We start from the raw sequence: 27,266 nt of genomic DNA, 5'->3' as shown, positions 1-27,266 counted from the left end.
AAGTGAAGCTCCAGCTATGACCATCATACACAATATCAGATAGAATTCCATCTACTCATGAGGTGTTGTCTCTAATGCACAGAAAGGTTTGGTTTACTGCAGTTAAGTGCCTTGACTCTTGATCTGAGTCAGCAGGGAAGACATTTCGTCTGTGTAGTACTGAGTTTGCCAAACTATAAAATCAGTTACACCACAGTAGTCATGATACAGATCATAGATAACTATCTGGTATCTTCTACAGTCATAAAAACACGACAGGATGATTTTTCTTACGACTGATTGGATGGTTATCAATCAAAGTCCAAACATGAACATTCCCCCATAATTGTGGACTTCTGATGACTTGGCACACTCACTTTGCACATTATTCTGGACTTCCCATGATTTAGGTAATTGTACAGGCTAGAATCCTATATAATTTTTATGTGTGTGCAGATTTCTAACTGCAGAAACTGCCATGGTAACCTGATGAGGTGATGGTCACACATGACCAAGCATATGACTGACAGAGTTGCAGTTCAACACCCGTGCATGTTGGATAAGATGATTGCGAAATAATTTTCTTGTAATTTAAATAAAATTTGGACTGCACAAAGAGAAATGGGTACATTTATGCATGCATAATTATTAGTTGATGTTAAGCACAACATACAGTGATTTGTGCCTGGAATCTAAGAGTTGTGTCTTGAGGAACTTGAGCTTGTTGGGTTTTTTCACAGCAAGTTCTGTCCTCAGTTCTACTTGCCTTCTGTTGCATTATTGAAACATGTCTATATGCAAGTGATGAAATGTATCATCAGCTTATAGTTTGCATAGGAAACCACTCTCTATTGCCATTGGTTCCAACTCTGGGTCCCCAAAAGTTCTTCAACTGCATCTCCCAGAAATCCTAGCCAGCACAGCTAGTGATGAAGATTTCTGGGAGTTTTAGTCTAATAACATCTGGGGACTCAAAGTTGGGAAACACTGGAAGTCTAGGATGAGACCTTTGGATATCTGTATGATGTCATAGTATGAGTTGTGGTAAGTCTATCATATGTGGATCCACATTATATCATATGTGGTTTCTGAACCAAACTTGGGTTTTTGGAGATACTTTGAGAAACAAATATTGCCTTTAAAACATTTTCCTCTCATAGTATATGTCACTTCTCAGGATTAAGAAAAATCTATCATTTAGGATCCTTTGGGCGTACCAAATAGCAGAGATCAGGAATTATAACACCCACCCCCAAACAATTAACTCCAATCCATGAAAATTACTTCTCCAAGCTCTGTTGCTTCCAAACCATTGCTTATTATTCCGAAGGTTTTTGTGCTACTTCCTAAATTGCAGGAATCTCCTCTACTCAATGCATCACAGAGGACTGATGGATACTTTATTTAGATGACCACTTCTTCTTTTTCCAGACAGAGAAACGGAAATATCATTTTCTCCAAAGGGGCATCGCTGGCCTTTGCTGCTGCCAGCTGTCTTGTGTCACAAGCCACTGAAAGACTTCAGAAAAATGCATAATCATAATAAGACATGGCGATCAGCTCTCCCCTTGAGTTCTTTCTATGGAAACAGCTCTGAAGAACTCCTTAGTTTACTTCCAAAGAAGCTTGAATATTGTCCAGAAGTGGTGATGGGGTGTTAGAATGCTTGGGGGGGGAAAGCCAATTATGTTATTGGCTGAATTTGTGTGTCCTTTTTTAGAAATGGACTTCATCTACAGTTCGTCAGTTGAGCAGTTCAATGGATCAGGCCCACAGGTGTTCCACCAATTTCCCAGATTTGTTGCCCCACCTCCTTCCCCAGGTGCCCACTCAGAGGAGCAAGTGGCACTGCTTCTGATGGGGTGCCCATGGGAGAAGGTAGGGTGAGGAATCTGGGGAGCCCACACAACTCCTGTGGGCCTGAACTGCTGAACCACAGTAAGTGCCCATCTCTAGCCCTTTTTAATCCTTTCTGAACCTGTAGTCACTCCTGTTGTTTAACACAACACCACGGCTCACTCTGGATTAAAATGGCCACTGTTTTGTTTTCTTCTTGTTTATTTCTCTTCTCAGCAACATTGATAATTATGTTCCATCAAGTCAATTCTGACTTACTGTATGGTGAATTATGACTTCTCCTTGTTTTCCAAGTAGAGAATACTCAGACGTGCTTTGCCATTCCCTTCTTCTGGGGTCATCTGGGGACTGGTCAGCTCGCCCAAGGCCACCCAGGCTGCCTCTTTTTCTGGGAGACACAGTGGGGAATCAAACTCCCAACCTCTGTCAACACCAGTCACCGTTTTCATCCTCTAGATCAGTGGTGTCGAACTGTGGCCCTCCAGATGTTCTTGGACTTCAACTCCCAGAAGCCTTCACCACCACCTCTGCTGGCCAGGCTTTCTGGGAGTTGAAGGCCAAGAACATCTGGAGGGCCACAGTTCGACACCACTGCTCTAGATTAACTATAGATTAACTCTGGAGCAAAGGGATAAGTATATAATTCACAGTGTCAATTCAGAAACCTCTTAACTCACTTTCACCTGGCATTTTCATGATGTGTGGGTACATTTCATGGATAAACTTAATGGCCAGGAACCACTTCCCTACCAGCTCATGACTAGTACAGTGGACAGACCTAGCTTCGGTTACCTCAGTGCTAATTATTTCTGGTTGGGCTGCAGGATTGTGGTTTGCATGGGTTTGTCTTTGAAAGTAATTCAGAAACTTCAGCTAGTGCAAAACACCCACTCATCCCCAACTTCTTAGGCATTCTTCAGTCTCAAGAGACTATGGTAATGTGCTCTATATCGAGGACTTGGAACAGTGTCTAGTGTGGCTGAAAAGGCCAATTCGAGAGTGACAATCCCTTCCACACTGAAGACAAATACAATCTGTCCCCTTTCCAACTCCCTGATTTTGCTGCTTTCATGACTGCCTCTTTGCCTCGGCCTGCAGGACAAGGGTCTCTTCAAATTGGGAGAGGCCATGATGAACTGCCTGCCTCCAGGCTGAACAGTCAGATGTCAAGGTTTCCCACCTGTTGAGGTCCATGTATGCTTTTTGTGTGCCCAGTCGTTGGGCAGGGTCCTCTCCCTGGTGGCCCCACAATTGTGGTACTTTCTCCTGGTTCTGCAAGCTCAGCCCTAAAGAAGAAATTCATGCCTATCTGAATGAATAGATAGGTGAATCTGATGACTTTGCACTCAGTTGTGTGTATTTGAGCTATTAAAAGGAAAAAATGAGAATAAGTCATTTAACATATAGGTAGTATACTTCTCCAGGTAGGCAACATTTTCATGCCTCTAAGAACAGGAAAGAACTTGCTTCTCCTGTCCTGACAGACTCCAGTTCCCAATACCCTACTGTCTTACAGAGTTAATACAAACTAGAAAGAGAAAGTTTATACTTTGAAGAGAAAAGAAAGTGAATAGGGCTGGGAGGTGCTGCTTGCTTCCCTAACAGTTAGTAAATTCACCTCTGAAGTTTGATGTCCGCTAAAGGCTGACCCCTTGGAACGATGCCTCAGTTGCTCTGCCCAAGTTACGTCCCATGCACAGTCTGTGGAGGGGCATGTTGTCGTCTTGTAATGCCTCTTCATCATAATAGCCTCTCAGAACCTCCTTTTCCATTTCTTTTTTCAGGCATCTCAGAGATGATGAGTTACTACATGGACACAACAATAGGAAGTTCAGCTCCCTACTCATTGGCCTGCCCAGTGATGATGGTAAGCAAGGTTCAGTCTGGCACAGTATTGTTGAGAAAAGGAGATGCAGAAACATACCTCTGCTCATTTTAAGCCCTATAGATCAGTGGTTCCCAACCTTGAGTCCCCAGATGTTCTTGGACAGCAACTCCCAGAAATCCTGTCCAGCATAGCTAGTGGTGAAGGCTTCTGCAAGTTGTAGTCCAAGAACATCAAGGGGACCCAAGGTTGAGAATCACTGCTCTAGATTGATGATGACCTTGCTGGAGGTTTTGTGAGCAGTTTTCTGCAAACTTACAACCCAAAACATGGTGGAGCATCTATAGTTCCTATTTCGGGTCCCTGGCATCATCCTCCATGGCCCATGAGAGAAGAGGGGGGAAAGGTGGAGTGGGAGAGAGCAAACAAATGAAAACAGCCGTGATCCAAAGTTACATTCCAGTTTTGAATATTTTGGCGCCTGTACGTGGGAAGTGTTAAACACTGCCCTGGTGCTTATTTAAAAGGTAAATCACTAAAAATGCTTAGTCTTTTCCTGTGAAAGCCCTCCCCCTTTTGTTTGTTTGTTTGTTTGTTTTTTTCAGGGATCAGAAAGGCAAAAGCAGCTTTGAGAGCCAGTTCAGTGGCCTCAGGGATGCCTGTTGCCTTTTGTGATCGAAGAGAAACAAGACAAAAGGGAAAGGGACAGGAAGGGAGAAAGGGGAAAAAGCAAACTCAGATCCTTAGTTTAGTTCTTGTAAGTCTCTCCTACCCACTTTACCTGGCACTGAGGCGGATTCAGCATGGACCCGTTCTTTTTCTTGTTGTTCTGGGTACTGGTCTCCGGACTGCTTTGTTAGGGGTTCATGACCTATCGTTAGTCCTATAGCTGCATTTTGACCACTGCACAATATATGCCCATAGGCACTGTTGAAATGTACCGTATTTTTCACACCATAAGACACACTTTTTCCCCACAAAACAGGGGGGTGGAAAGTCTGTGTGTCTTATGGAGCGAAGAAAACAGATTATATTTTCCTGTTTTCTTCTCCTAAAAAATTGGTGCGTCTCATGGAAAGGTGCATCTTATGAAGCGAAAAATACGGTAAATGTCTCGTAGCCATCGCTCTTTCCCAGCTAATGATTTTTGAAGCAAAATATATTTCTTCTCATTGCTGGTCTTGGGGTGTGCGCACGAAACGGATACTTTAGTAGGGGAAAACGTAAACCAAGGCAATATCTTTTCCATCCAGAATTGAAACAGTTCCATTGGAGAGCAGAAAGGAGCTAAAAGCTAGAGGAAGTCTCTCTCTCTCTTTTTTTTTTTGCAAAAATAATATCAAGCACAATAGGAAAAGAGCTCATGTTTCACCATCTATGGAATCGATAAAATGAGGAAACAGCTTTTAGATGGGATGAAAGTGGGGGAAGGCCAGTGTGTGACAATTGGGTGGATAAGACCTGGCCTAAGGACAATAGTGTTCAGGGGAAGGAAACAGTCTTTCCTGTTATCCCAAAGCAACAGCAGGCTAAGCAGACCCTCTGCCAATAATGTGTTTTGCATTGGCTCAGGGCCTGGAAGCTCCCAGGGTCATTTCTTCCGCCTTGCAGAACTGGGCCTATATTATGACAGGAGTGTTGGGCTGGTTCGACAGCTAGCAAATGATTTCAACTGGGCATGTAGCTGGGCATGCTTCCCTCTCTTGTCTTTTCTAGATCTGTATTTAGATTAATACTCTTAGGTTCCCTTCCTTCCTTCTTTCTTTGAGGTTATTTCCTTTCCTTGCTCTTTTACTTTTGTTAGGGATGCTGGCTCTAAGGTCTTCTTCAGCTCTGTTTAGCAAACACCTTCTGCACTATTCTAAATGGATTTCTTACAGAATAATCCATAAGGTACCCCTTTTTTTACATGAGGCTGCTGCACCCTACAAATAAAAGTATTAAACCATCATTTTAAAAGGGTAGCTAAATTGTGGTATTTCTTTTTGCAGTTAGTCTTAAGAAGTGCAGCTTCTTCTTCTTCTTCTTCTTCTTCTTCTTCTTCTTCTTCTTCTTCTTCTTCTTCTTCTTCTTCTTCTTCTTCTTCTTCTTCTTCTTCTTCTTCTTCTTCTTCTTCTTCTTCCTGTGGAGACTGGCTTATCCAGTGGAATTCTTTTTTATCCTGATTAGTGATTAGTTACTTCCATCTTCTGACCACCAGGCATCTAAATCAGACCGTGCTTTTCAATAGAATCAATTCCACATCTACAGCTGAGAGCCAGCGAGGCTAGATGAGATTAGAGATCTGAAGAAATATTGGAAAAGTACTTGTTCTCTTCAATGTTGGCTAGCAGGAGCCAACCAAACACCTCCGCGAGGAATCTAACAGCTGGGTGAGATTCCTTGCCTCCTGATGAGAGTAGGACAAGGGATCTCCCTCCCGTCCCCATTGAAGTTCTCTTAATTAGCTCAGGGCACATTTATAACAATATAATAATCTTAGAACTGCAGAGGCAGAAGAGATCATCCAGTCCAGCCTCTGTCAAGGAGAAACATAGTGGAGAATCAAATTCCCAAACTCTGGCTCCGCAGCCAGATGCCTAAACCACTGAGCTATCTTCTGTGCAAAGCTAGTGTAAATTCTGCCTGAAAAGCAGAGCAGGGACATATTACGTAGCAAGCACGGAACTACTAGCTGATTGTATGGAAGGTGTAAACAAGCTTGAGACGGTCAAAGAGCTCTGAAAATTAAATCTGGTCTTTCCATGTTTGCACCAATGAACCCAAACGTCTGGGTGGTTTTGTTTTGTTTGCACGAAAACAAACTGCACGGACGCTTCAAAAGCAACAGGAAATCTTAGTCCATTCCTGCAAGCAAGGAGAGGCATGTGGCTGAAACAGCCGCCCCACGGAAGGACAGGCCTTCAAAGGGGTGCTGCGATTCCAAGGTAGCTGAAGATTGTAGGGCACAAAACTCTCCAGAGAGAAGGACTTGGCTGTCAAAGCTTTTGCGGTAGAGCAAAAGAAAGAGACACCAACATCCCACATCTGTGGATGATGCTTTTCTAGTGACACGGTGATGTAGCAGGCCACCCACTTGTTAGAGGACTTATAAGCCAATTGTGTAAACATGCCTGGCACTCTTAATTCTTATCTTTCACAACAGCTATTTCATTGTGTTTGTGTCAGGGATTGTTATGTGGCCGTATTGTGCCTGGAATCCACCCTTCTCACGCTTACACATTTCAACTCCCTCACTTTACAGGTACAAACTCAACACTTGGCCATCTCTATTTTCTCATGCTTAGTGAATTGTACTCCTATTTTTCCTCTCATTTTGCCTTTGGGACAGGAATCAGATCCTTAAAATGCTCTTAGGATGGTGTGCTAACATAATCAATGTTCAGGCACTGAAGTTTGGAAAAGTTACTTTTTCAAACTGCAGTGTAATTCTAGGGAATTGCATTCCTAAATGTGATTGTTCTCCCGCCCCCCCCCCAACTCTGGTTCAGCTTTCTCCCCAAATTAGGGGTGCAATGAATTAATTGTAGACTTTCTTCCCATTTGTTATTTCAGGATTTGTTTGTTGGTATCACAGTGTTGGTATACACAAAGGGATTGTTGTATTAATATTCACTAGCAAAAATCTTTAAAACTTTGAAACAAAGATACTTATCAAATGCAACACTGTATGATTAATTGTTTAGTAGAGGGAAATGAACTAGGTAGTTTGAGACCAAACGGTGCTACATCAATCACGTTATCTTTCCCTCTGACAAAGCCTTCTTTCATGCACATTGTAGGGCATCCTTCTGAGGTCAGTAAAATCAGTACCCAGCTCAGTGGGGGGCAAAGTGCTGTTTGCATAGTTATGTTGTAAACTGCCCAGAGAGTGCTTTGGGACAATATATCACTTGAAGCAACAACAACAACATGAGCATTGATATACAGTGGTGCCTGGCATTACTATGTTAATTCGTTCCAGCGAAATCGCTGTAGAATGAAAACATCGTAAAGCGATTTTAAAAAGCCCATAGAAACGCATTAAAACCCGATTAATGTGTTCCTATGGGCTTGAAACTCACTGTCCAGCGAAGATCTTCCATAACGTGGCCATTTTCGCTGCACGTACAGCGAGGAATCCATCCCAGAAAACAGCGGGCGGACATTTTTTTTACCTGGCGGACATTTTGAAACCGCCGATCAGCTGTGAAAAAATCATCATTTTGCGATAATCAGTTAGCGAAGCAGGGAACCAATCATCGCAAAGCAGAAAAAAACCCATAGGAAACATCATTTTGTGATCGCAAAAACTTTGTTGTTATGCGATTTCGTCGTAAAACGAAGTGCTCGTCTTGCAAGGCACCACTGTAAATGATGCATGATGGCTGGTCTTCCCCAAATTCACATAATATGAATAAATATCATCATTACTCCACATTATCCTTTGATTATCCAATACCACTACCTAGTCCACTTAATTGTGTTGTAATTTTATACTGAAGGGGATAGTATGGAATGTGGGATACTCTATACATAGCAAAGAGCATTATTTCACTTATTTCAAGTATGCTTAAAAATGTTTCATCATGTCAATTGGCAACACTTTCCAAGGTTTTCTAGGTGTAGAGCAGTGGTCCCCAACCTTGGGCCTCCAGATGTTCTTGGACTTCAACTCCTGGAAATCCTGGCCAGCAGAGGTGGTGGTGAAGGCTTCTGGGAGTTCTAGTCCAAGAACATCTGGAGGCCCAAGGTTGGGGACCAGTGGTGTAGAGTACTTAGAAGTGGTTTACAATTACCTTCTTCTGGGTGTGTTTTGGAACTTAACAAGACTACCCAAGCTGACTCTTCTCCCAGAAGGCAGAATGGGAAGACGGACTTCTAATCTGTGGCTCTGCAGCCAGGGGCTCTAGCTCATTGAACTACCCAGACAACCATGGACTTCCAGATGTTCTTGGACTACAACTCCTAGAAGCCTTTACAACCACCTCTGCTGGCCAGGATTTCTGGGAGTTGAAGTCCAAGAACATCTGGAGGCCCAAGGTTGGGGGACCACTGCTGTAGAGAAAGGAATGGTGCCCATTAGTGGCAAGAACTCTTGATGGCAGATGCTAGATCATGGAAGAGCTGCTGCCCATGATAGATTCTGGATGCTATAGCTGAAAAAAAGAGTAATTTTTCCAAAGTACGCAGTCCTCACAGCCTACCTTTTCACACACCACAACTCTTGAGATATATTGTCAAGAGGCTGATTTATCCTTTGCAAAATCATCCTCTTTTTCTGTTATAGTTTTCAGCAAAGCATGGACAGAAAAACTGTGCCCTCTGAGATTAGGGGTGTTCATTGAGACCATCTTGACCAAACACCTTTAGAGATGAGAGCTGGAATTACATGTGTAGTTGAAACTTCACCGTAGACTTCTGTTGGCCCTACTGGACAGACACGAAGGCCCCAGTGGAATAAACGTCTGATAACAGCCAGACCACTTACTGCATTCCTGGTGGGATAATGATATTCAAACTCAAGATCAGTTTAAGAACTTCTGTTGCTTAGGGATTCTGACTGTATGGGTAGTTGTAGACCGTCAAGTGTGTTACTTCACTCTGAGGAATGCTGCGGTCATTGTAAGACAGCTTGAATTTCACACAGTGCAGCAATAGGAATGATCCCAACAGCTTCTGATATCCGTGGAAGCCGAGCATGCATGGAAAGTCTCTGCAACCATTTGTGAAGCTTGCATTAAATATTCTTGGCAATCTAGGTCGTGCAAATCTTCTTGCAGCCTTCTTGTTGATATAGTGCTAATAGAAATAGCTTGCATTCTAGGGATATATCCTGAAATGCATTGCGAACTAGAAATCAAACCAATTTCAAAGTAGGGCAAGGTAATGCGGAAATTGGACAGTCTGTCGTGAATAAATAAATGGGGGCAAGCAGGTTGTATCCCAGACTCCTCTCTGCCTTAGCCTTGGTTTTCGATCCATGGATTTGGCATGTTAATATGGCTTAAAATCAGAAGTCAGGAAAGGAAGACTGGGCCGACATTCTCCCTTAAGTTAGATGGAGAGAATGTCATCTCCTTGCCAGTATTTAACTGCCAGTCCACTCTGCTTTTCACCAGATGTGTAATGTGAGGGAAAAGACAAAAAAATTTCCTTCACCTTAGACAGTAAAATATCTTGGCTTGGTCTTAACCGGAAGGCAGGGTGTTTGGTTTGGTTTGGTTTTTGGCATAAGCAGCCAAAGGAAAGCTTGGGTATGAATGTTGGCTCATCCTGCTAGTCATATAATTATGGCTGGTCTATGAGGTAAAACGCACAACACCCTGCCCCAGGCTCAGGTTAGGCTTAAGTGGCCCACTCTGGCCTGGGTCATTTTCTAAGCGTGAGGAGATCGGGCCTTTCTGCTGTTTCCTTCTGCTGAATCCCCAGTCACACCTTATGCCTGTGGGAAAGCGCCCGTAGACAGAGAGTTGGGAAAGCGGGAAAAGAACACAGTTTCAGCCTCCACCCACAAGGGGTGCTATACTTTAATATCTCCCTGAACTGCGATGGGCATCGGCTGCCACTGCAGTGAAAATCATTGGGTATCAGTTGCGCTCCTGTGATCTCAACTAATGGTCCCTCTAAGCTGCACAGTTTTTTCTTTGCTGTACATGACAGACTCATAGCGTTCTATGGCGAAGGATGTACATCTTTGTTCGTCCCTTCTCACAGATGATAAGTGGGGGGGGGGAATCAAAAGCTTTCTCTTCTCCGGGGTTTTGTGCCAGTTTTACATGTTGGTACTTATTTTTGAAAAAAAAAGTTTTGTTTTGTTTTGCAGACTGCGTTGTGTTTTGCTTGCGTATTGTACAAAAAAGAAAGGCTTCTGTATTGTGCAAAAAATGCAAGCTTTTTTTTTTTACATTAGGCACTCCCCCCGCACACATGCACAAAATAGAAGGGTTGGAATTAGAAACGGGTATGAAACAAACCATGAAGAAGAAGAAAAACACAGATCAGTCCATTTTGTGATTCGCTTTGTGGTACTTTGGAGAAACAATTCATTTTAGGTTTTCTTTGTGTCCCCAATACCTCCTCCTCCTCCTCCTCCTCCTCCTCCTCCTCCTCCTCTTCTTCTTCTTCTTCTTCTTCTTCTTCTTCTTCTTCTTCTTCTTCTTCTTCTTCTTCTTCTTCTTCTTCTTCTTCTTCTTCTTCTTCATAAAAGTATTGTTTTATAAAATATCTTTCCAGAATTCGTGATGGAGTCCTTGCAATTCGTGCATCTGTCCTGAGGAAGTCATAAAACATAAAAAAGCAACACGTCTACTTGAAGTCATCTTTACACAGGCTTGATTCATCTCACTTGCTCATTGTTTGGTGACGTAAACTTGGATGCATTTTCCACAATGTGCTAACTTGGAACAGGCCAGGTTTATTTATTTTTTTAAAAAAAAATTCAATGAAGGAAAAAATAACAAGGATTCCCTGAGGTTATGCTTATTGTGGGTCTTAGTTCTCCATTCGTGAGATTGTTTGAAGTGTAGGAATAGGAAAAGCTGTATCAGAGGACTTCCATTCCATCTTCCCGTGCTAGTCTCAGACTCAGGAGAGGAGAGCAGGCTCTGATCTACTCTGCTGACGTCCAGCTCTGAGTCCTGTAGGACTGTGAACACACAATCCAGTTTGATTATGGGCTGGCAGGTCAATTGTGTACTATTCCCTAAGGTTTCTTGAACTGGGTCTGGGAAATCCCTGATCTACCCTGAATCATGACATCCAAGAAATGATTGAGTAACAGAAAAGCACACTTTCCATATGTTGTCTCTTTTTAGCCGCTACTCATTGCTGCCTCCTTTCGGCTTATTTTCTCATTTCCAGCAAATGAAACAATCTTGGTACTCCAAACCAGAACTGTTTAATATAACTTGGTGCTTTTTTTTTAAACCAGAGACAGGGGGACGTCAATTCTTATGAAGATCCATGGATGACCTGTGGGTTCCAGTCCACCTGCTACCAGCAGAGGGCGATGTACCCACTCTGGGATGAGACAGCCATTCAGGAAGTCCCTACAGGGCTCGAGTGTCATAGCACAGGTACAGTAGGAGATCTTTCGCCCTTTTTACAGCCTTTCCTCCTAACAGGGGAAAGGATATTTTATTTTTCCTTTTCACAGAAACAGGCAAACAATACTTTTGCTAGCTCTCAAAAAGTACTATTGGTCAGGAAGCAACATTTTCGTCCCTGCCTATGTCAAGTGTTGGAAAATTTTGCATTTCTGGTAAAATTCTCTTTTGCTATGAAGTAGAAGCACAAAGATGCACAGAGGAGAATAGCTGCAAGTTCAGCATATAGCCCACCCCTTTCTCATTCACTGACACTTAAACTCTCAATAACTCACTTTGAGACATTTGTAGGAGAAAGAATTTAAAAAGTACTTTACTTACATTTAGTTGAAATTGCAAACTTGTGTATGCTGTTCACTGTGCACTTAACTTGGCAAACAACTGGTAACAGCAAATGAAAAACTGCAAACCAACAGAGTAAAGAGAGGGAAAAGAACACTTAGCAAAGAGGTGGGGCTCTCTTTGAATTCAAAGGCTGGAAGAAACGTTTGGGTTGTTGTTGTTTAGTTGCTAAGTCGTGTCTGACTCTTCGTGACCCCATGGACCAGAGCATGCCAGGTCTTCCACTGCCTCCCGGAGTTTGGTCAAATTCATGTTGGTTGCGCCGATGACACTGTCCAATGTTTGGTTACTGCTAGATAGATAATCAGCCCAGTCCAGAAAAATCCCTCCAAGTCACACAAACTGCAGGCAGCATGCAAGGTTGCAAATGTTATTCCAACATATTTTCCTTTCCCAGGGCAGTGAAGGTGGTATACTGTGCCACTTGTTGCAGGTACCAAAAATTGCTAGGTACAGCTCTGTTTATCAGTCCATCCCAGTGGTATAGTGCTCTGGGACCATACAGCTTGCCCAAGGTGACACATGAACCCCATCAGCCACAACTGCTGGTTGGCCCATGGTTGGCCCATGTTCTGGGAGGCCCATAAGGATTTGAACCCCTAGGCCCCAGGCACTCCTGCCTACCGAGCTGTACCAGCTCTTTTTATGGTCTTATAGTACCTGTTCATACGATTACCATATATTATTGGCTACACAGGCTGGAAAATTCTGAGAATGATGGTCCAAAAAGTAATCTCCCTGAACTCTGGCTTCCTCTGATTCAACATGGCTTTTGTTAGAATCATAGAATAGTTGAGTTGAAAGGGGCCGATAAGGCCATCAAGTCCAACTCTTGCTCAGTGCAGGATTCCAATTCAAAGCAGATCTGCCAGATGGTTTTCCAATTTTCTCTTGTATGCTTCCAGTGTTGGACCACTCACCACCTCCCAAGGGAATTGGGTCCATTGTCATACTGCTCTTACACTTATGAAGTTTTTTTTCCCTGATATTCAGCCTAAATCTGGCTTCCTGTAGCTTGAGCCCTTTATTATTTGTCCTTATGCTCTCACCATCACTTCCCCCCCTACAAGTGGCCAGGTAGGAAATGGCTTCATATCCCTCTTCTAAGTTTTACATTCCCACATGTTGGCCTGGGATTTTTACAGGCTGGCCATTGTTGCTATGGATACAGAAGACTAGCTGAGATCTGTGTCTGATCCAGAACCCCAATTCTTATGCTATGTAGTTCTCTACAGAAAATGTTGCAATACATGAAATTGCTCTCTTCTTCCAGGTTCTAGTGTGTGCAATAGCAACTGTTTACTGTCAAAAGCTTCCTCTCATCATTTCCTCCACAATGTATGCACACACATGTAAAAATGATACCTGTTTTTTAAAAAATGCTGTGTGTGGTCTTGAAGTTCTAAGAAGATAAGTATACAGGGATAACTACTTGTTTTCTGTCATGAAATCAAGGCAGAAATCATTGTTTGTTTCCTTTATTCCTTTACAGTGGTGCCTCGCTTAATGACGTTAATTAGTTCCAGCGAAATCGCTGTAGAGCGAAAACGTCGTAAAGCAAATAAAAAAGCCCATTGAAATGCATTGAAAACTGTTCCAATGGGCTGAAAACTCACAGTCCAGCGAAGATCCTCCATAGGGGCGGCCATTTTCGGTGCCTGTAGAGCGAGGAATCTGTCCAAAAACACAGCAGGGAGCCATTTTGAGCACCCAGTGGCCATTTTGAAAACCCAACGATCAGCTGTTTTGATCGTCGTAATGCGAAGAATCGGTTCCCGAAGCAGGGAACCGATCTTCGCAAAGTGAAAAAAACACCATTTAAAACGTTGTTTTGCGATTGCAATTGCAATTGCAAAAACATCATCATGAAGCGGATTCATCGTTATATGGGGTAATCATTAAGCGGGGCAGGACTGTATTTTATTTAAACCTGCCTTTCTCTCCAAAGGACACTCAAGGGCTGAAATCTTATTGTTTACCACAGGAAATCACGAGTAGAGGAGGATCATTAAATCAGTGAGGATTCTGTGAGTCAATTCCTTTGTAAGTGCCATGGATTCAACGGGTCCCCTATAGCTGTGACTTACTAGACCAAGGAACAGATTTTTTTTAGCCAAGGTGACTTAAAAGGTCTCTGTGTGTGCTTCTGTTTTGAACCATGTTGTTAGTTTCTGGGAGATCCAATACAATCCAGCAACTTTTCCATGCTTTGAATCAGTGTTGCCAAAATCAATGGAAGAAAGTTATCCCTTAAGGCAGTAGATCACAGCCAGTTTCCTTCATCTTAAACCCCTTGTTAGTCTGCAGAAAAGCAGTGTCAAAATTCAGCTTATGGCAGAGCTCTCCTGAATGTCATCCCTGATGTAGGCAAAAATAAAATAAAATGTAGCGGCAAGAAAAGGAAAAGTGTTGTATCGATTTTAAGATGAATTGGTTTATTTCTGTATGAGTTTTTATCACTTTTAACTCTTTCTCCAGCACTGTATCTACAAAATGGATGGCAATCTATGAAAGTTAACATGGCCATAAATGTTAGATGTTAAGAGGTAAAAACTCTTTTTCTTTTTGTTGGATATGCTGCAACAGCCTAACACAGGGACCTTGCTAAAAACAATCCGGAATATTACATTTCTAGAGAACTGGAAACACAGCCTTCAGACAACCACTTTCACGAAGGATTTTGCAAAATTGGCTTGTTAACATTGAAGAGAACCAGGTTCTGCAAGCTGTTGGCGAGTCTGGCAGCTCAGGACGCAGCTTCTGAAAACAAGCTTAGGAAGTGGGCAGTTCTGAGAGCACATTTGGCCAAAATAATTCTTCATGAAGATAACTATTGTCTAGGGCCATAATCCTGAGCTTACTTATTACAGAATAATCTGATAGGAACAGTAACTATGGCTGGCGTCTTTGTTAAAAAAACAAACCAACCTGGTGCTTGGTGTAGCTGAGATTTGAAATGTAACCTGTTTCATAAAGAGGATAAGTCTGATGGTTGAGAAATAACCACAGGCAGCCCCACGCCCCTGGGTGGGGAGGGTATCGAGACAGATGTGGTTTCAGGGCATGTTAGAAGTTTGCATCTTCTACTTCTTCAACGTTGTTGTTGTTATCCAACCCAGTTGGTTCATGGGAGGAAAAAAAGGGTACGGTGTAATGAATATATTAAATTAACGTGAATACTTGGCACTAAATTGGAAGCATAAAAACACTGTTAAAAGTGGTGTTTTAGAAGCAGCAGACAACTGCAGGTTTTAAGCAACAGAACACATCGCAATAATTCAGCTCATTTTTAATCCTGCACCAAATGGAAAAAGAGTGAACTTGTTGCCTCTTCATAGAAAAGGTATTTTACAGCCTCAGTGCCACTGCCCCAAAGACTCTTGTCTCTTTTATGTACCTGTTCGATCCGCATTATGGAAAAGTCACTCTACAGCAGTGGTCCCCAACCTTGGGCCTCAAGATGTTGTTGGACTTCAACTCGCAGAAATCCTGGCTAGCAGAGGTGGTGGTGAAGGCTTCTGGGAGTTGTAGTCCAAGAACATCTGGAGGCCTAAGGTTGGGGACCACTGCTCTACAGGATTGATATAGTTGACCTTTACCGATATATTTCTGAACTTTTCCCATTAATCCCTGTTACAACCCTGCAAAGTAGACCAGTATTATTATATACCTCTATTTCAGGTTTGGGGCTGAGGGTGAAAGAAGGAAACACCTAAAGCTTGCGGCTAAGGTGAAATCTACATCAAGGGCTCACATCTTATGTCTCATTCTGCCATTGTGTCTTTACCATTAGCAGTGTGTTTGTTAACACAGTGGCTAACATTACTGGAATTGATTTCCTCGATCATGAAATGGTTGCCTTCCAGTGACCTACAAGGACTCCCCACCACTTCATGCTTCTGTTTTCTACAGTTTGATTCTTTGTTCACTGTCTTCTGGCTGTGTGCTGGGTGTAGCTTCTATTTTCAACTAATGAGAGGAAGCCACACATTTGTATATAGTTCAGGTATGGAGTTTCACTTCTGTCTGTGTGCGAGCAGCTCATGAGTTGCCCTCTAATGATCCTTTTATGATGCCGGCTTTTGCATTTGACAAACGTTAGTCCCCCAGAGTCCAGTCTCAAAAGCAGCGTATTGCAAATCCTTTTCAATTACCATGTTGTATTCTAAACCAAAAACTTATTTCGCAAAGTTGGGGGCACTGCCTGTCTTCCCAAGAGAGAACGTTGGCCTTTGATGCCAAAAAGTGAGATTATTTGCATGTCAGATAAGATTGTACGATGCTATGGAAGGAGGAAAGTATGGCTTAAAGACCTTCCCTGAGCCATAAAAACCCAGGCTTTAGGACTTTTCAAAAGAAAGATTGCTTAGATGCAATGGTCTGTTTTGGAATGTTATCAGTCTCGTGGAGTTCCAAAGATGCTACTACTCCAAGGGGGGGCTTAGTTCAAAGAGCAAAAATGGAGCAGTTGATGATCTGTGGTTGCAAAACATGAAGAGGCTTATTTTTGGAGCTTCTGCACATGATGGAGAGATGGCAGTTTATCACTGTTGCTTTAATCTGCTCAAGAGAAATGAAATTAAGAACAGCTGAGGCTGCTGAAATGTGAGAAGTGGCTGGTGGAACAAGCATGTCCAATTCTGGACAAGATTCTAGGCTGTATACCAAAGCAAGCTGCATCCTGAATACGTTATACACATTGAGCGTGATTGCACATTTTCTCATGTTCATAAATCTATTCTGATTTTCATCAGCTTGGCGGGGGGAGCAAAGATACCACCCCACCCCCTACAGAGACAAATTCTCCTCTGGCTTCCAGGGACTGGGCAGAAATGGTGACATGTTGTTTGCTCTGTCATGAGGACTAGAAACCTAAAAGAATTGAAATAGCTAATGCTCATGAGTAGAGATGAGCACAAGTTAAAACACGAATCTGCAAATTTAGTCAACAATCACTGCTCTGTAAATTTGTATTGTACAAATCAATGCCACCAAATGAGTATGAATCAATGGATTTTTAGCTATTTTTGATTCATTGGTTCGTTGAGCTGTAAAATGGCCCCCAGGCGCCTGGAGACACTAAAATTACAAGGAAGCTTCCTCTGATTCTCCTCTACAATATCTCCAGGTTTGAAGATTGGGTTTTCCCAAGCAAGCTGGTAAAGGGCACTTTCCAGGAGGAACCCATTTTGTGGGTGTATAACTTGGACGTCTGAAACTCAGTCTTCACCAAACTTGGTGGAATTGTAGAGGAGAGTCAATAAAAGCTTCTCTGTGATGTTGGTGTCTCTAGGTTTTGGGGGAACTTTCCTGAGGGGGCTCCTTGGGGTGTATAACTCAGACATCTGAAATCCAAACTTCACTGATCTTGTAGGGCTTGTCGAGGAGAGACATTGAAAGCAACTCTGTTAATTTTGTGTCTCTAGGTGCTGGGTGGGGGCATTTTATAGGATCTGAAATGCAAAAACAAATTGATGAATTGATTTGTCAGGGAAAAAAATGTAAATTTGTAATTCATGATTCCTCAGCCTTGATGAATCACAAATCAAAACAAATCACAATTTCTCCTGATTCGTGGCCATCTCTGCATGAGGAATTCCCAGGCTATGGTTTGAAACTGGCTTCCTCCCAGCTTCATAAATAAAAACACAGATGCACATTTGTCAAACAGTCGTGCGCTGTACTTTAAATGGGCACCTTTTCCATTTGTAAGAAGGCCAAATTAAAATTTACACACTGGCTCTGTAGAGGAAGGGGTATGTTTCAGCTGGCCTGAAATCCCCATCAGCCTCTCTGCTCTAGGAATGCCACGTGCTTTCAGCAGCCATGACTTGTGGACTGAGATGGGGTGCCTCACCCCATTTTTTCAGAGGGGGGGTGCCCCAGTCAAAAGCTGCCACCAAATTTCACTCTTTGATTCCTAGACAACAGATGACATCATGACTTCGGGACAGAATCCTAGGGTCCTATTTGTTAGAACAAGAAGGGCAACCACCAAAACAGCAGGGCTGAGTGAAGCTATTGTAGAAAGAGTCATTGTTAAGGCTCAGTTATAAAATTACTAAACTATTCCACTCTCATCAGGAGGCTGCATTTATGGGTGTATGTGACATGTTCGCAATGGTCTGATCAGGTTAATGCATAGCTACAGAGAAGAAAGGAGAGAGAGAGAGAGAGAGAGAGAGAGAGAGAGAGAGAGAGAGAGAGAACACACATGTGTGAGTTTTCATTCTAATCTTCTGAAATAATCTCTGGGTGTACAATCAACCCCCTCGGAGATGTTTCCACTTCCTCCTTTGACATCTTGCTCTATATTCTGGTGAAACATGATGCAGTATTGCTTAATGTGAGGCTCATCGGCCGGTTTACAGGGCAGCGTTTCTGGATAGGAAGGATCTGCTGGGTCCACACCATTTGCTCAGGGGGTGCCTGAGTGTAGACGCCATGCTTTCCAATCTTCTGGGAGCTTGAAAATAAACTAATCATTTTCACATTTTCAATTCCTTTGAACTTTATCTCTATTTCAAACATGTCCCCAATGTTATTTATTTGCTTATTTATTCATTTAAACTATGTTTACCCAACTTTCTCCATAAGAGGACCCAAGGCAGCTAATTTTAAATTGTGTAACATTCCGATATAATAAAATGTGAGGCTTGGGGAGTGTATCGGCCAATATTTCAAAAGGGTTTGCTTGCTTTTCTTGTGGTGGTCGTTGCCCTGTGGTCATTGTTGTTGCCTTTTATCAGAGTCCTTCTCAGCTATTTTGTGCAGTAGGAATCCACCCTATTGAACGTTTTTGTAAGTCTGTGGGATAAAACTGAGCAACAGCCAAATAGGACCATCTATCACGTGTCAACAACAGGGGGGCTCGAGGCACATTGTTCTATATAAGTCAACGGACCTAGAACTGACATAGTGTTGGGTTCTGAAGTAAGTTTTTCTTGAACTTGTTATGTTTTATGTTGTAAGCCGCCAAGAGTGGTCGAAATGACTAGATAGGTGGGGTATAAATACAATTAATTAGCATAGCATAGGCATCCTTCAGTCTCGAGAGACTATGGTAACATGCTCTGAATTGAGGAGTGTCCTCTCCAGAGCATGAAGCCCGGGTAAGGTAATATGGAGGATAGGCTGTTACCCAAGCAGCAGATCCCCCCTCTCCACATTGCTGAAATGGTCCAATGGAAAGGCAAGAGCCAATACAACTGGTTCCAGCAATGTCGCAGGAGTTGGCAGAATGACACATACTGCCTTCGGGACTCCAGCTCCGGATTTTGCCTCGAGGTTAACTCCTGAAGCCTTTTCCATGAGTGGATATAGCCACAAGGCAGTGGAGGTTTGAAATTGGAGAAGGAAAAATACAATTAATAATAATAATAATAATAATAATAATAATAATAATAATAATAATAATAATAATTATAATAATAATTATAATTATAATTATAATTATAATTATTATAATTATAATTATAATTATAATTATAATTATAATTATAACTATAATAATTATAATTATTATAATTATAATTATAAGTATAAGTATAAGTATAATTATAATAATTATAATAATTATAATAATTATAATAATTATAATTATAATTATAAGTATAATTATAAGTATAAGTATAACTATAATTATAAGTATAAGTATAATAATAAGTATAATAATAAGTATAATAAGTATAAGTATATGTATATATTCAAATCTGAGCTGTAGGTGGGTTCCAGAGCTGCAGCCAGGAAGAACGAGGGCTTAGCAGCAAAATGACAATCTCTCCATGTTGACAATAAGAAGCAATTACTTGTGGCAGATCTCTCTATGACCGGCTGGACAGTGATTTATCCTTTATGTGGTGAGCTGATTGAATACTCAGAAACAGAGCTCGGTTTTCCAGAGATGCAGTTGAAACACAACACTGGTAAGGAAAGGAAGGAAAAGACCAGAGCAGAAACTACCAAGAGATGGTTTGTTGGTTAAGAAGGCCCCTCCGCATCATGTCACACCCTGCTTTCTCAATGCGGCAGATTCTACCTATTCACATTCTCAAAATTCAATGGGGTTAGTGTTGTAGAGTTTTGGATTTTTGGTTCTAGCAGAATAACTTCAAGTTTCCCAGTTTAGTCCATCCCTTTTTTTACTCATCAACTGACTCAATGTATTCTAAGACATTTGAAGCAGAAAGAATAAAAGGTTTCACTTACAGTGAACAGATAAAACAACAAACTGACCAACATGAGTCGCCTTAGCAGCAGGGTTCAACAGATTAACTAATTTCAATGGACTCAAGAGAGGGGAAGGAGATCTAGAACACAGAGGCAGGGCTATCTTTGAATCAGAGGCAGGATACTGCTGGGTAGACTGACAGTCACCGTAGACCGGAAAGTTTCCTCCCAGCTGGAACTTCTAGAGGCAGCATGCGAGGTTGCAATAAGTCCAGCAGTTAGAAGCATCCTTCCCACATTTTGCAAATTCTGCTGTCTATGTCAGCACTCATGACAATGTTGTGTCCATGGATACTATTATGAGCCACATAACCATAAACAACAATAAATATAATTAGTGTAGAATCATATATTTGGACATTTGGAGGGAAGCTTTTAGATCATCTTGTCTGAATCTCCATCCCCAAACATGCTCAATGCATGACTCCAGAGCTAGAATCTCCAGTCCTAACCCACCCATAACATACATATCTATCTGGCTTCCCCCCACTGCAAAAGAGAACTAGTTACCTATAGGTAACTGGTTCCATTGCCAGCCTAATCTTGCCATTTCTCACAATGTCCAGTCAAAATCTACCCAGTTCCTTCTACCATTTCTTCAATCATCTCTATTATCTTGTTGCCACAACATCACAGAATACATGGAAGCTTGCACTATTATATCGATAGATAATACATAGGGCGCCTTGCTGTGTTCGATAAAGACAAAGAAAATTATGGAGGTTGGCAGAGAGAGAAAAGAAAAAGTGGGAAATGCCATCGCACATACTCAGAAATTGATAACATCTGATAACAGTTGACATATGGTCAATTTATCACTTTCACAACTACTGAATACTAGAATAGTTAGCATAGTGATTAACCCTGCCCTGCCCTTTGTGTTTTCTGATGGATCAGTCTTGTAAATGAAAATCAGTGCAGTGTTATTTATTTATTTGTTTGTTTTATTTGTAGACTGCCTTTCTCCTGATAAGGGAATCCTTATTAGCTCTTGGGCAGCACCAGTTATTTGTCTCACACCTTTCCTGGAATCAATATTGGTGGAAAGGGGAAGAGAGCGAGACTCAGCTCCCCACATAAGTGTTGAAGACTTGCTTATCTTGAAAATTGCAGCTTTCAGAGAAAAGGCCAGGCTGTTGTGCTTCTCGGATAGCATGCAAAGCAACTCATGGAGGGACACGTTTCGTGGCAAACTTGAGATTGACTCTTCTGGGTTCGTTTAGTCCGAAAATGCCATCGGAACTCGATTCCACAACCTCAAGTTCTTCTGTGTACAAACTGTGGCTGAGGAAGATGTTTCACATCTCTGCACCATACCTGAAGCAATCAAAATGCTTCTGTTCCGATCTGTGCGCACCCTCCAGGCAGCGTAGGGGAAGGGTGGGTTGCAAAACCCTCAGCATCTGACAACAGTTCACGTTTTGCAATCTGCAGTGAACAGCTACTGCATAGAAAAAGAAGGTTCTTCAGCACAGCTGGATTTTTTGTTGCAGATAAGCCCACATTGGCAGTTGTTAGCCCAATGCAGATAGAAAAGGGACAATAAATCCCCCAATCAAGATATGATAACAATGCTTCCCCTTCCATTTTTTTTAAAGAAATGATCATAATGTTGATTTTTTTAAAAAAATGTTGGTGCTAGTGTTGCTATCAAAAGTGTATTCTCTTAAACAAAGATTCCCAACCTTAGGTCCCCCCAGGCATTCTTGCACTACAACTCCCAGAAGCCTTCACTGCTAGCTGTGCTGGCTAGGATTTCTGGGAGTTGCAGTCCAGGAACAGCTGAGGACCTAAGGTTGGCAAGCACTGCTCTAAAAGATCAACACTAATGCCCTATTTCTGGTTCCAATCAGAGTAGTATCAAGGAATGTTAATTTATTGTTCAACAATTGATTTGATGGATCTGCTCTAGAAATAGAGCAGATCTCTTCCTGACCCAAGAGATTAGCCTACTGCATGTCAGTTAATAGATTTACACAGTTTTAACCAGTCTCCGAACAGTATCACCACGTTACTGAAACATTACTCTTACATTACATTATGCTGCTATCCATCTACACTCAGTGATCTAGGCTGAAATCCTATTGGTGTAACTTTACGCTGTGCAATTAGGATATCATCAGCTAGTGAGAATAATATTTAATTTAATGAAAATCTTCCAGTCCTGCCTCCCATCAGGTTCTCAGGCTCCCTAGAGTTTGTTTGGCCCTGGAGAAGTTTTTGACAGCCAAACATCACTACTGGCTCAATGGCAGCAATCCTAGTCATTGTGTTGGGACCAGGAGAAGAATTTTTGGCTATCAAAGCCTTCCCAGGGCAAAAGCCTTTGGAAATCTCTGTACATGAAGAGAGGGGGATAGGAAGCTTTCAATGAAATTAAAATTAAATATTGCTGTCGTGGGTTGGCAGCATCATCCTAATTGTACAGCATAAAGATACGCCATTAGGTTTTCAGTCCATGGGCTAGGAGTTCCATGAATGTTCCATAAATGTGTTGTATCCTTTAAACACCAAAAGAAAGCCATTGGGGTGTGTGTGTGTGTGTGTGTGTGTGTGTGTGTGTGTGTGTGTGTGTGTGTGTGTGTGTGTGTGTGTGTGTGTGTGTGTGTGTGTGTGTGTGTGTGTGTGTGTGTTGTGTGTGTGTGTGTTGTGTGTGTGTGTTGAGAATCATAACCTTCAACAGATGAGCAAGCTTTATTCGGTTGTTTTCCCATTCAGAATAAGCCAGAGACTGGTTTACTGTTTGGAGAGGCATGGAACAATGTTCAAAGATGCTGTTGGTGGGAGGTTTGACTTGAGGGCTAGTGAGGTGAAACTAACCATCTCTTTCCTCCCCCCTCTCCTGCTCCCCTCTCCATCAAATCTCCTGCAATACCTTTTTCCTTTACTCCCTTTTCTGGAAGTGGTCTTTAACCCTCTGCATTTCTTCATTCATGTTTGCTCTTTCCTACAGTTCCCTAGAGGAAAGTTACTCTTTGTGTGCAGTTTCCGGGCCTGTATCCAGATCTTTTCTTGAAGGAAGAGTGTTCTCTCTCTCTCTCTCTCTCTCTCTCTCTCTCTCTCTCTCTGTGTGTGTGTGTGTGTGTGTGTGTGTGTGTTTGTGTGTGTGTGAGTATGTATGTGTGAAGGGCAACAAGGCTCAACAATCCAATGACTTCTCCAGCTGCAGCCGTTTTTTCACAGCCACACTTAGAAGAGAATGCTCAGTAATTTTTTTTTGCGTTCTTTTATCCTATTTTTAACTGCTGTCTCTTTTTTTTCCCTTTCCTCAACCCCTTCTGACATTCCACTCTCTCTCTCTCTCTCTCTTCCCCCCCCCCTTGACTGCCACCTCCCCCGCACTTCTTTGGAGGAGATGAATGGGCTTCTTTTCCTCAAAGAAGCCACATCTGCTTGAGACAGGAGGGAGACCCAAGAGATTCAAGAGGGGATCGGATGGGGAGGGGGTGGTGGCGGCAAGATGTTGAAGCCAGATTTGGGGGAAGGAAGCATTCCCTCAGTGCACACTGTCTGTTCTTATTCATACCCAGTTCCCAGAAACTTTTTTTTGGGGGGGAGACTGGAAATAGAGTAGCAAATGAGGCAATTGTGGAAGGAAGGACGGAAGGACGGACGGATGGACAGGGACGGACGGAAAGAAGGAAGAAGCCAAGTTGGAGTAAACAGGCAAGGGAAAATTGAGAGATCGAAAGAGAGAGAAAATCCCCAACCCTCCATCAACATGGCCATCAACTGGAAGATGAAATAACAGAAGGCCATTTGCATCATATAGACTATGCAGCTGCTTGTTTCCTTATATAATCAGGCGTTCATCACTTCCTTTCTCTTTCCCTGTCTGCCACCCTTTGCCCTGCAGCAGCCCAGCGCTGTTGGCAGGAATGTGGGAGGATGATGCCCAGAAGCTCAGCATGAATAAGTGAATAAATGAATGACTGATTGAATGGAGGAATGAATGAATGAATGGAGGGATGAATGAAATCTTTTCTTTCTTGGCCTAACGGTCCATTTGGCTTATGGGTTTGTGAATCCGCCTGACCCTTCACAAAAGCTGCCCTTTGAAGTCTGGCACGGCAGCCTTCCGTACTGGTGCTGAGGCTTGATCGTTCACCTTTTGGCTTCCTATCTTCAGCTTTTCACCCCATCTTCTGCTTCCTGTCTTCTCTGGGGTAATGGCCTAGGTACCAATTCCCGCACCCCCTTTTTTCCAGCAAGTTGGCCTTCAGGATCAGGCCTCATAGTAATGAATGATCAGCTTCCAGCAGATATTACACAGCAAGTTGAATGTGCAAACAGTCCACCAGTGACAGAGGTCTTTTGCCTGATTCTGTTGTGGAAGAAGGTTTTAAGGAAGACTTGATGTGCTACCTGCATAATTCAATTTTAAGTTGCCCAGAGAGTGCTTTAAGCACACTTTGCTTTGCTTTTTGATGTGGCCTGACATACCGAGTGGAAAATGTGGCTGGGTTGCATACCGCCAGGTGGGTGTTGTGCTGATGGCCAGCCGAACCACCTTGAGTTCAAGACTTCATCTCTGAGATGCCAGTCGCCTATCTCTAAAATAGTAACTTTAACCCTTTTATTACTGGTTTCATCATGGCTCTTCCTATATCGCAATCTTGACATTCTCTGCTTGTTCCTTCAAGACTAACAGATGTACTTAAAAACATCAGCATATAACTTTGCAGATCCCTACAGCATAATTGTCTATGCATTGGAAAAAATCAATGGCTGCAGCTACAAGGTGACCCATAGCAGATCTTGGTGAAGTTCTTTACTTCTGATGAGAGAGAGAACTTAAGGATGTTGAATGAGTATGGATCCATTGAACTGCAGCTCCCAACCTCCATAAGGTGTGGATGAGTAATGTCCCTCCAGATGTTATTGTTCTGCATCTCACATCAGCTGTAGTCAACTGGACTAAGGGGGATGTTGAGACTTAACAGGCCAATGACATCTGGAGGACAACAACTTGACCACCCCATGGTAATATTGGTTGATTAGGTGGGGGGATTCTGTGATTTGTAGTCTATCTAGACAAGGATCCTTCCCCAGCTCAGAAGCCCACTTTTGTCCGAGGATATTCTGCAGCTGAAAAAGTGTGTAGCCACAAAAGTTGTCCTTCGTTTAGGAGATTATCCTATCTTTTTACAATTGCTTTGTAAGCTGCAGGAGACTTCCTCTTAGGTTTATCTGTGAATGGAAAAGGCTGGTTCAGTGTGTTGTGTGCCAATCCAGCATCAACAACAGAAAAGAAGAGGGTGGGAATGTGGGGGGCTGATATACCCTGAAAATAACTCAGGCTTTCCTCCCTTCTCTTGTTTTGTTGGCAGCCTGCAACGGTTCTCTTGCCAGATGTTCATTGTGTTTATAGCTGCTGGGGCAGGAGACCAAACTCTCTCATTAATACCCCCTCCTAAACCTGAAGCTAGAGATCTCTGCTCAGAGACTACAGCTGGAACAAGGCTGGTGTGGGTGTGGGAGCGATACTGAGGATGGGAAGGGAGAAAAGAGAGGTGTGTGTACAACCCTCCACCCCCCCCAGCCCCATTCAACTAATCTCTCCACCACAACTGCTTCCCCACATGCCAAGTCTTCCCAAAATATATGTGACGTGCATATGTGCATGCGCGTGTGTGCTCACACACACACATACACACACAAGGAGGGGGAAAAAGAAAAGAAAAACACAAGCAGATTTCTTATTTCAGAAAGTAAACATTTGGGCCATTGGGGGTCTGGAGGTTATGGGAAAAGAGGAAACCATCAGCCTAATCAGGCAGGCACACACTTCCCTTCCTGAAATAAACCAGAAAGCATTGCTTTATAGGAGTCCTCCAGGGTTAACCCTCCGGTTGCCAACAGCGCTGAGCTGTAACTGTATTGGGGAGTGAGCTCTTCCCACTCTTTGGATGCAATTCCTCCTGCTCTCCCAGAGAGAGGCTCTGTGCTTTTAATTTCTTTGTAACAGGAGTCCATATCTTTGCACAGCAGCCTTGCATAGCAGCGGAAGGAGGTTTCTCCTGTTGAACTTCTACCTAAATTTCAAATGGGCAAAGACTGAGAAACTTAAAGAAAAAAAACCAAACAGAGATAGGCAATTTGTGCCCCTCCCTCCAGATTTTGTTGGAGGAAAACTCCCAATATTCCTCACCGCTGGATTATGCTGGCTGGGGCTGAGGGGAGTTGTAGTCTGGCACATGGTCCCCATCTCTGCTTCCATTGTTTCCTCCCAAAGGGCTCTTAGTGCTGTCAATCAAAAGACACTGCATAGCAATTTCTTTTCTTCTTTTTTCTTCTTCTTCCAAATGGATTTTGAGTGTATGAAGGGCAAAAAGACAGAGAAACTGGTGGGAAAACACAGAAGGGTTCTAAGTGGTAGACATTATAGTCATTTGTAAACCTCTGTAAGCGGTTGCATAGTAAACCTTGTTTAGAAGCATCTTTAGAATTCAAAGGTACCTCTGAGAACATGTGCCACGCGAGAAATTCAGCTCTTCCTTTTTTCATAAAAGAATCAAATCCTAACTTAAAGCTTTTCACCCACATGGCGTTTTGTAGTTCTTCCTAATTTTGGGGAAAGGTGTGCAGATATTTGATCCCATTATGGAACCCAACAAACACTTTGCCTACCTGTTTTGTAACATAACAATGGACTGATTAGCTGATCTGCGGCCAGTAGGCAGAATGGGCTTCTGTGCCATGTGGTAAACTCTCCTGGGGGGACCCAATTTGTGGGTGAATAACTCAGGGTTCTGATATCCAATCTTCACCAAAGTTGTCAGGCATGTTGGGGAAAGACATAGGAAGCTCCGTTGTGATTCCGGAGACTCTAAGTACCTGGGGGGAATTTCCCTGGGGGGTCCTCTTTGTGACTATGTAACTTGGGGATCCATGATCCAATGTTCACCAAACTTTCAGAATTTGTAGAAAAGCATCTGAGGAAGCTT

The 27,266-nt window shown here is 42.6% G+C and overlaps 1 protein-coding gene across 2 annotated transcripts in view; it reads left to right on the top strand.

Annotated features, from left to right (window-relative positions):
• The window catches only part of ETS1 (ETS proto-oncogene 1, transcription factor), a 130,043-nt gene that overhangs the window by 7,262 nt on the left and 95,515 nt on the right, over positions 1 to 27,266 (top strand). For both annotated transcript variants that reach the window (XM_020808928.3, XM_072979014.2), the window contains exons 2-3: positions 3,621 to 3,703; positions 11,574 to 11,718. In XM_020808928.3, coding sequence (XP_020664587.2) covers positions 3,632 to 3,703; positions 11,574 to 11,718 — 217 coding nt within the window. In that variant the 5' untranslated portion in view covers positions 3,621 to 3,631. The remainder of the gene's footprint in view (positions 1 to 3,620; positions 3,704 to 11,573; positions 11,719 to 27,266) is intronic.

Source organism: Pogona vitticeps, chromosome 8 (assembly GCF_051106095.1).
Source record: "Pogona vitticeps strain Pit_001003342236 chromosome 8, PviZW2.1, whole genome shotgun sequence".
Lineage (NCBI taxonomy): Eukaryota > Metazoa > Chordata > Lepidosauria > Squamata > Agamidae > Pogona > Pogona vitticeps.
This window is presented reverse-complemented; position numbering and strand designations above follow the sequence as displayed.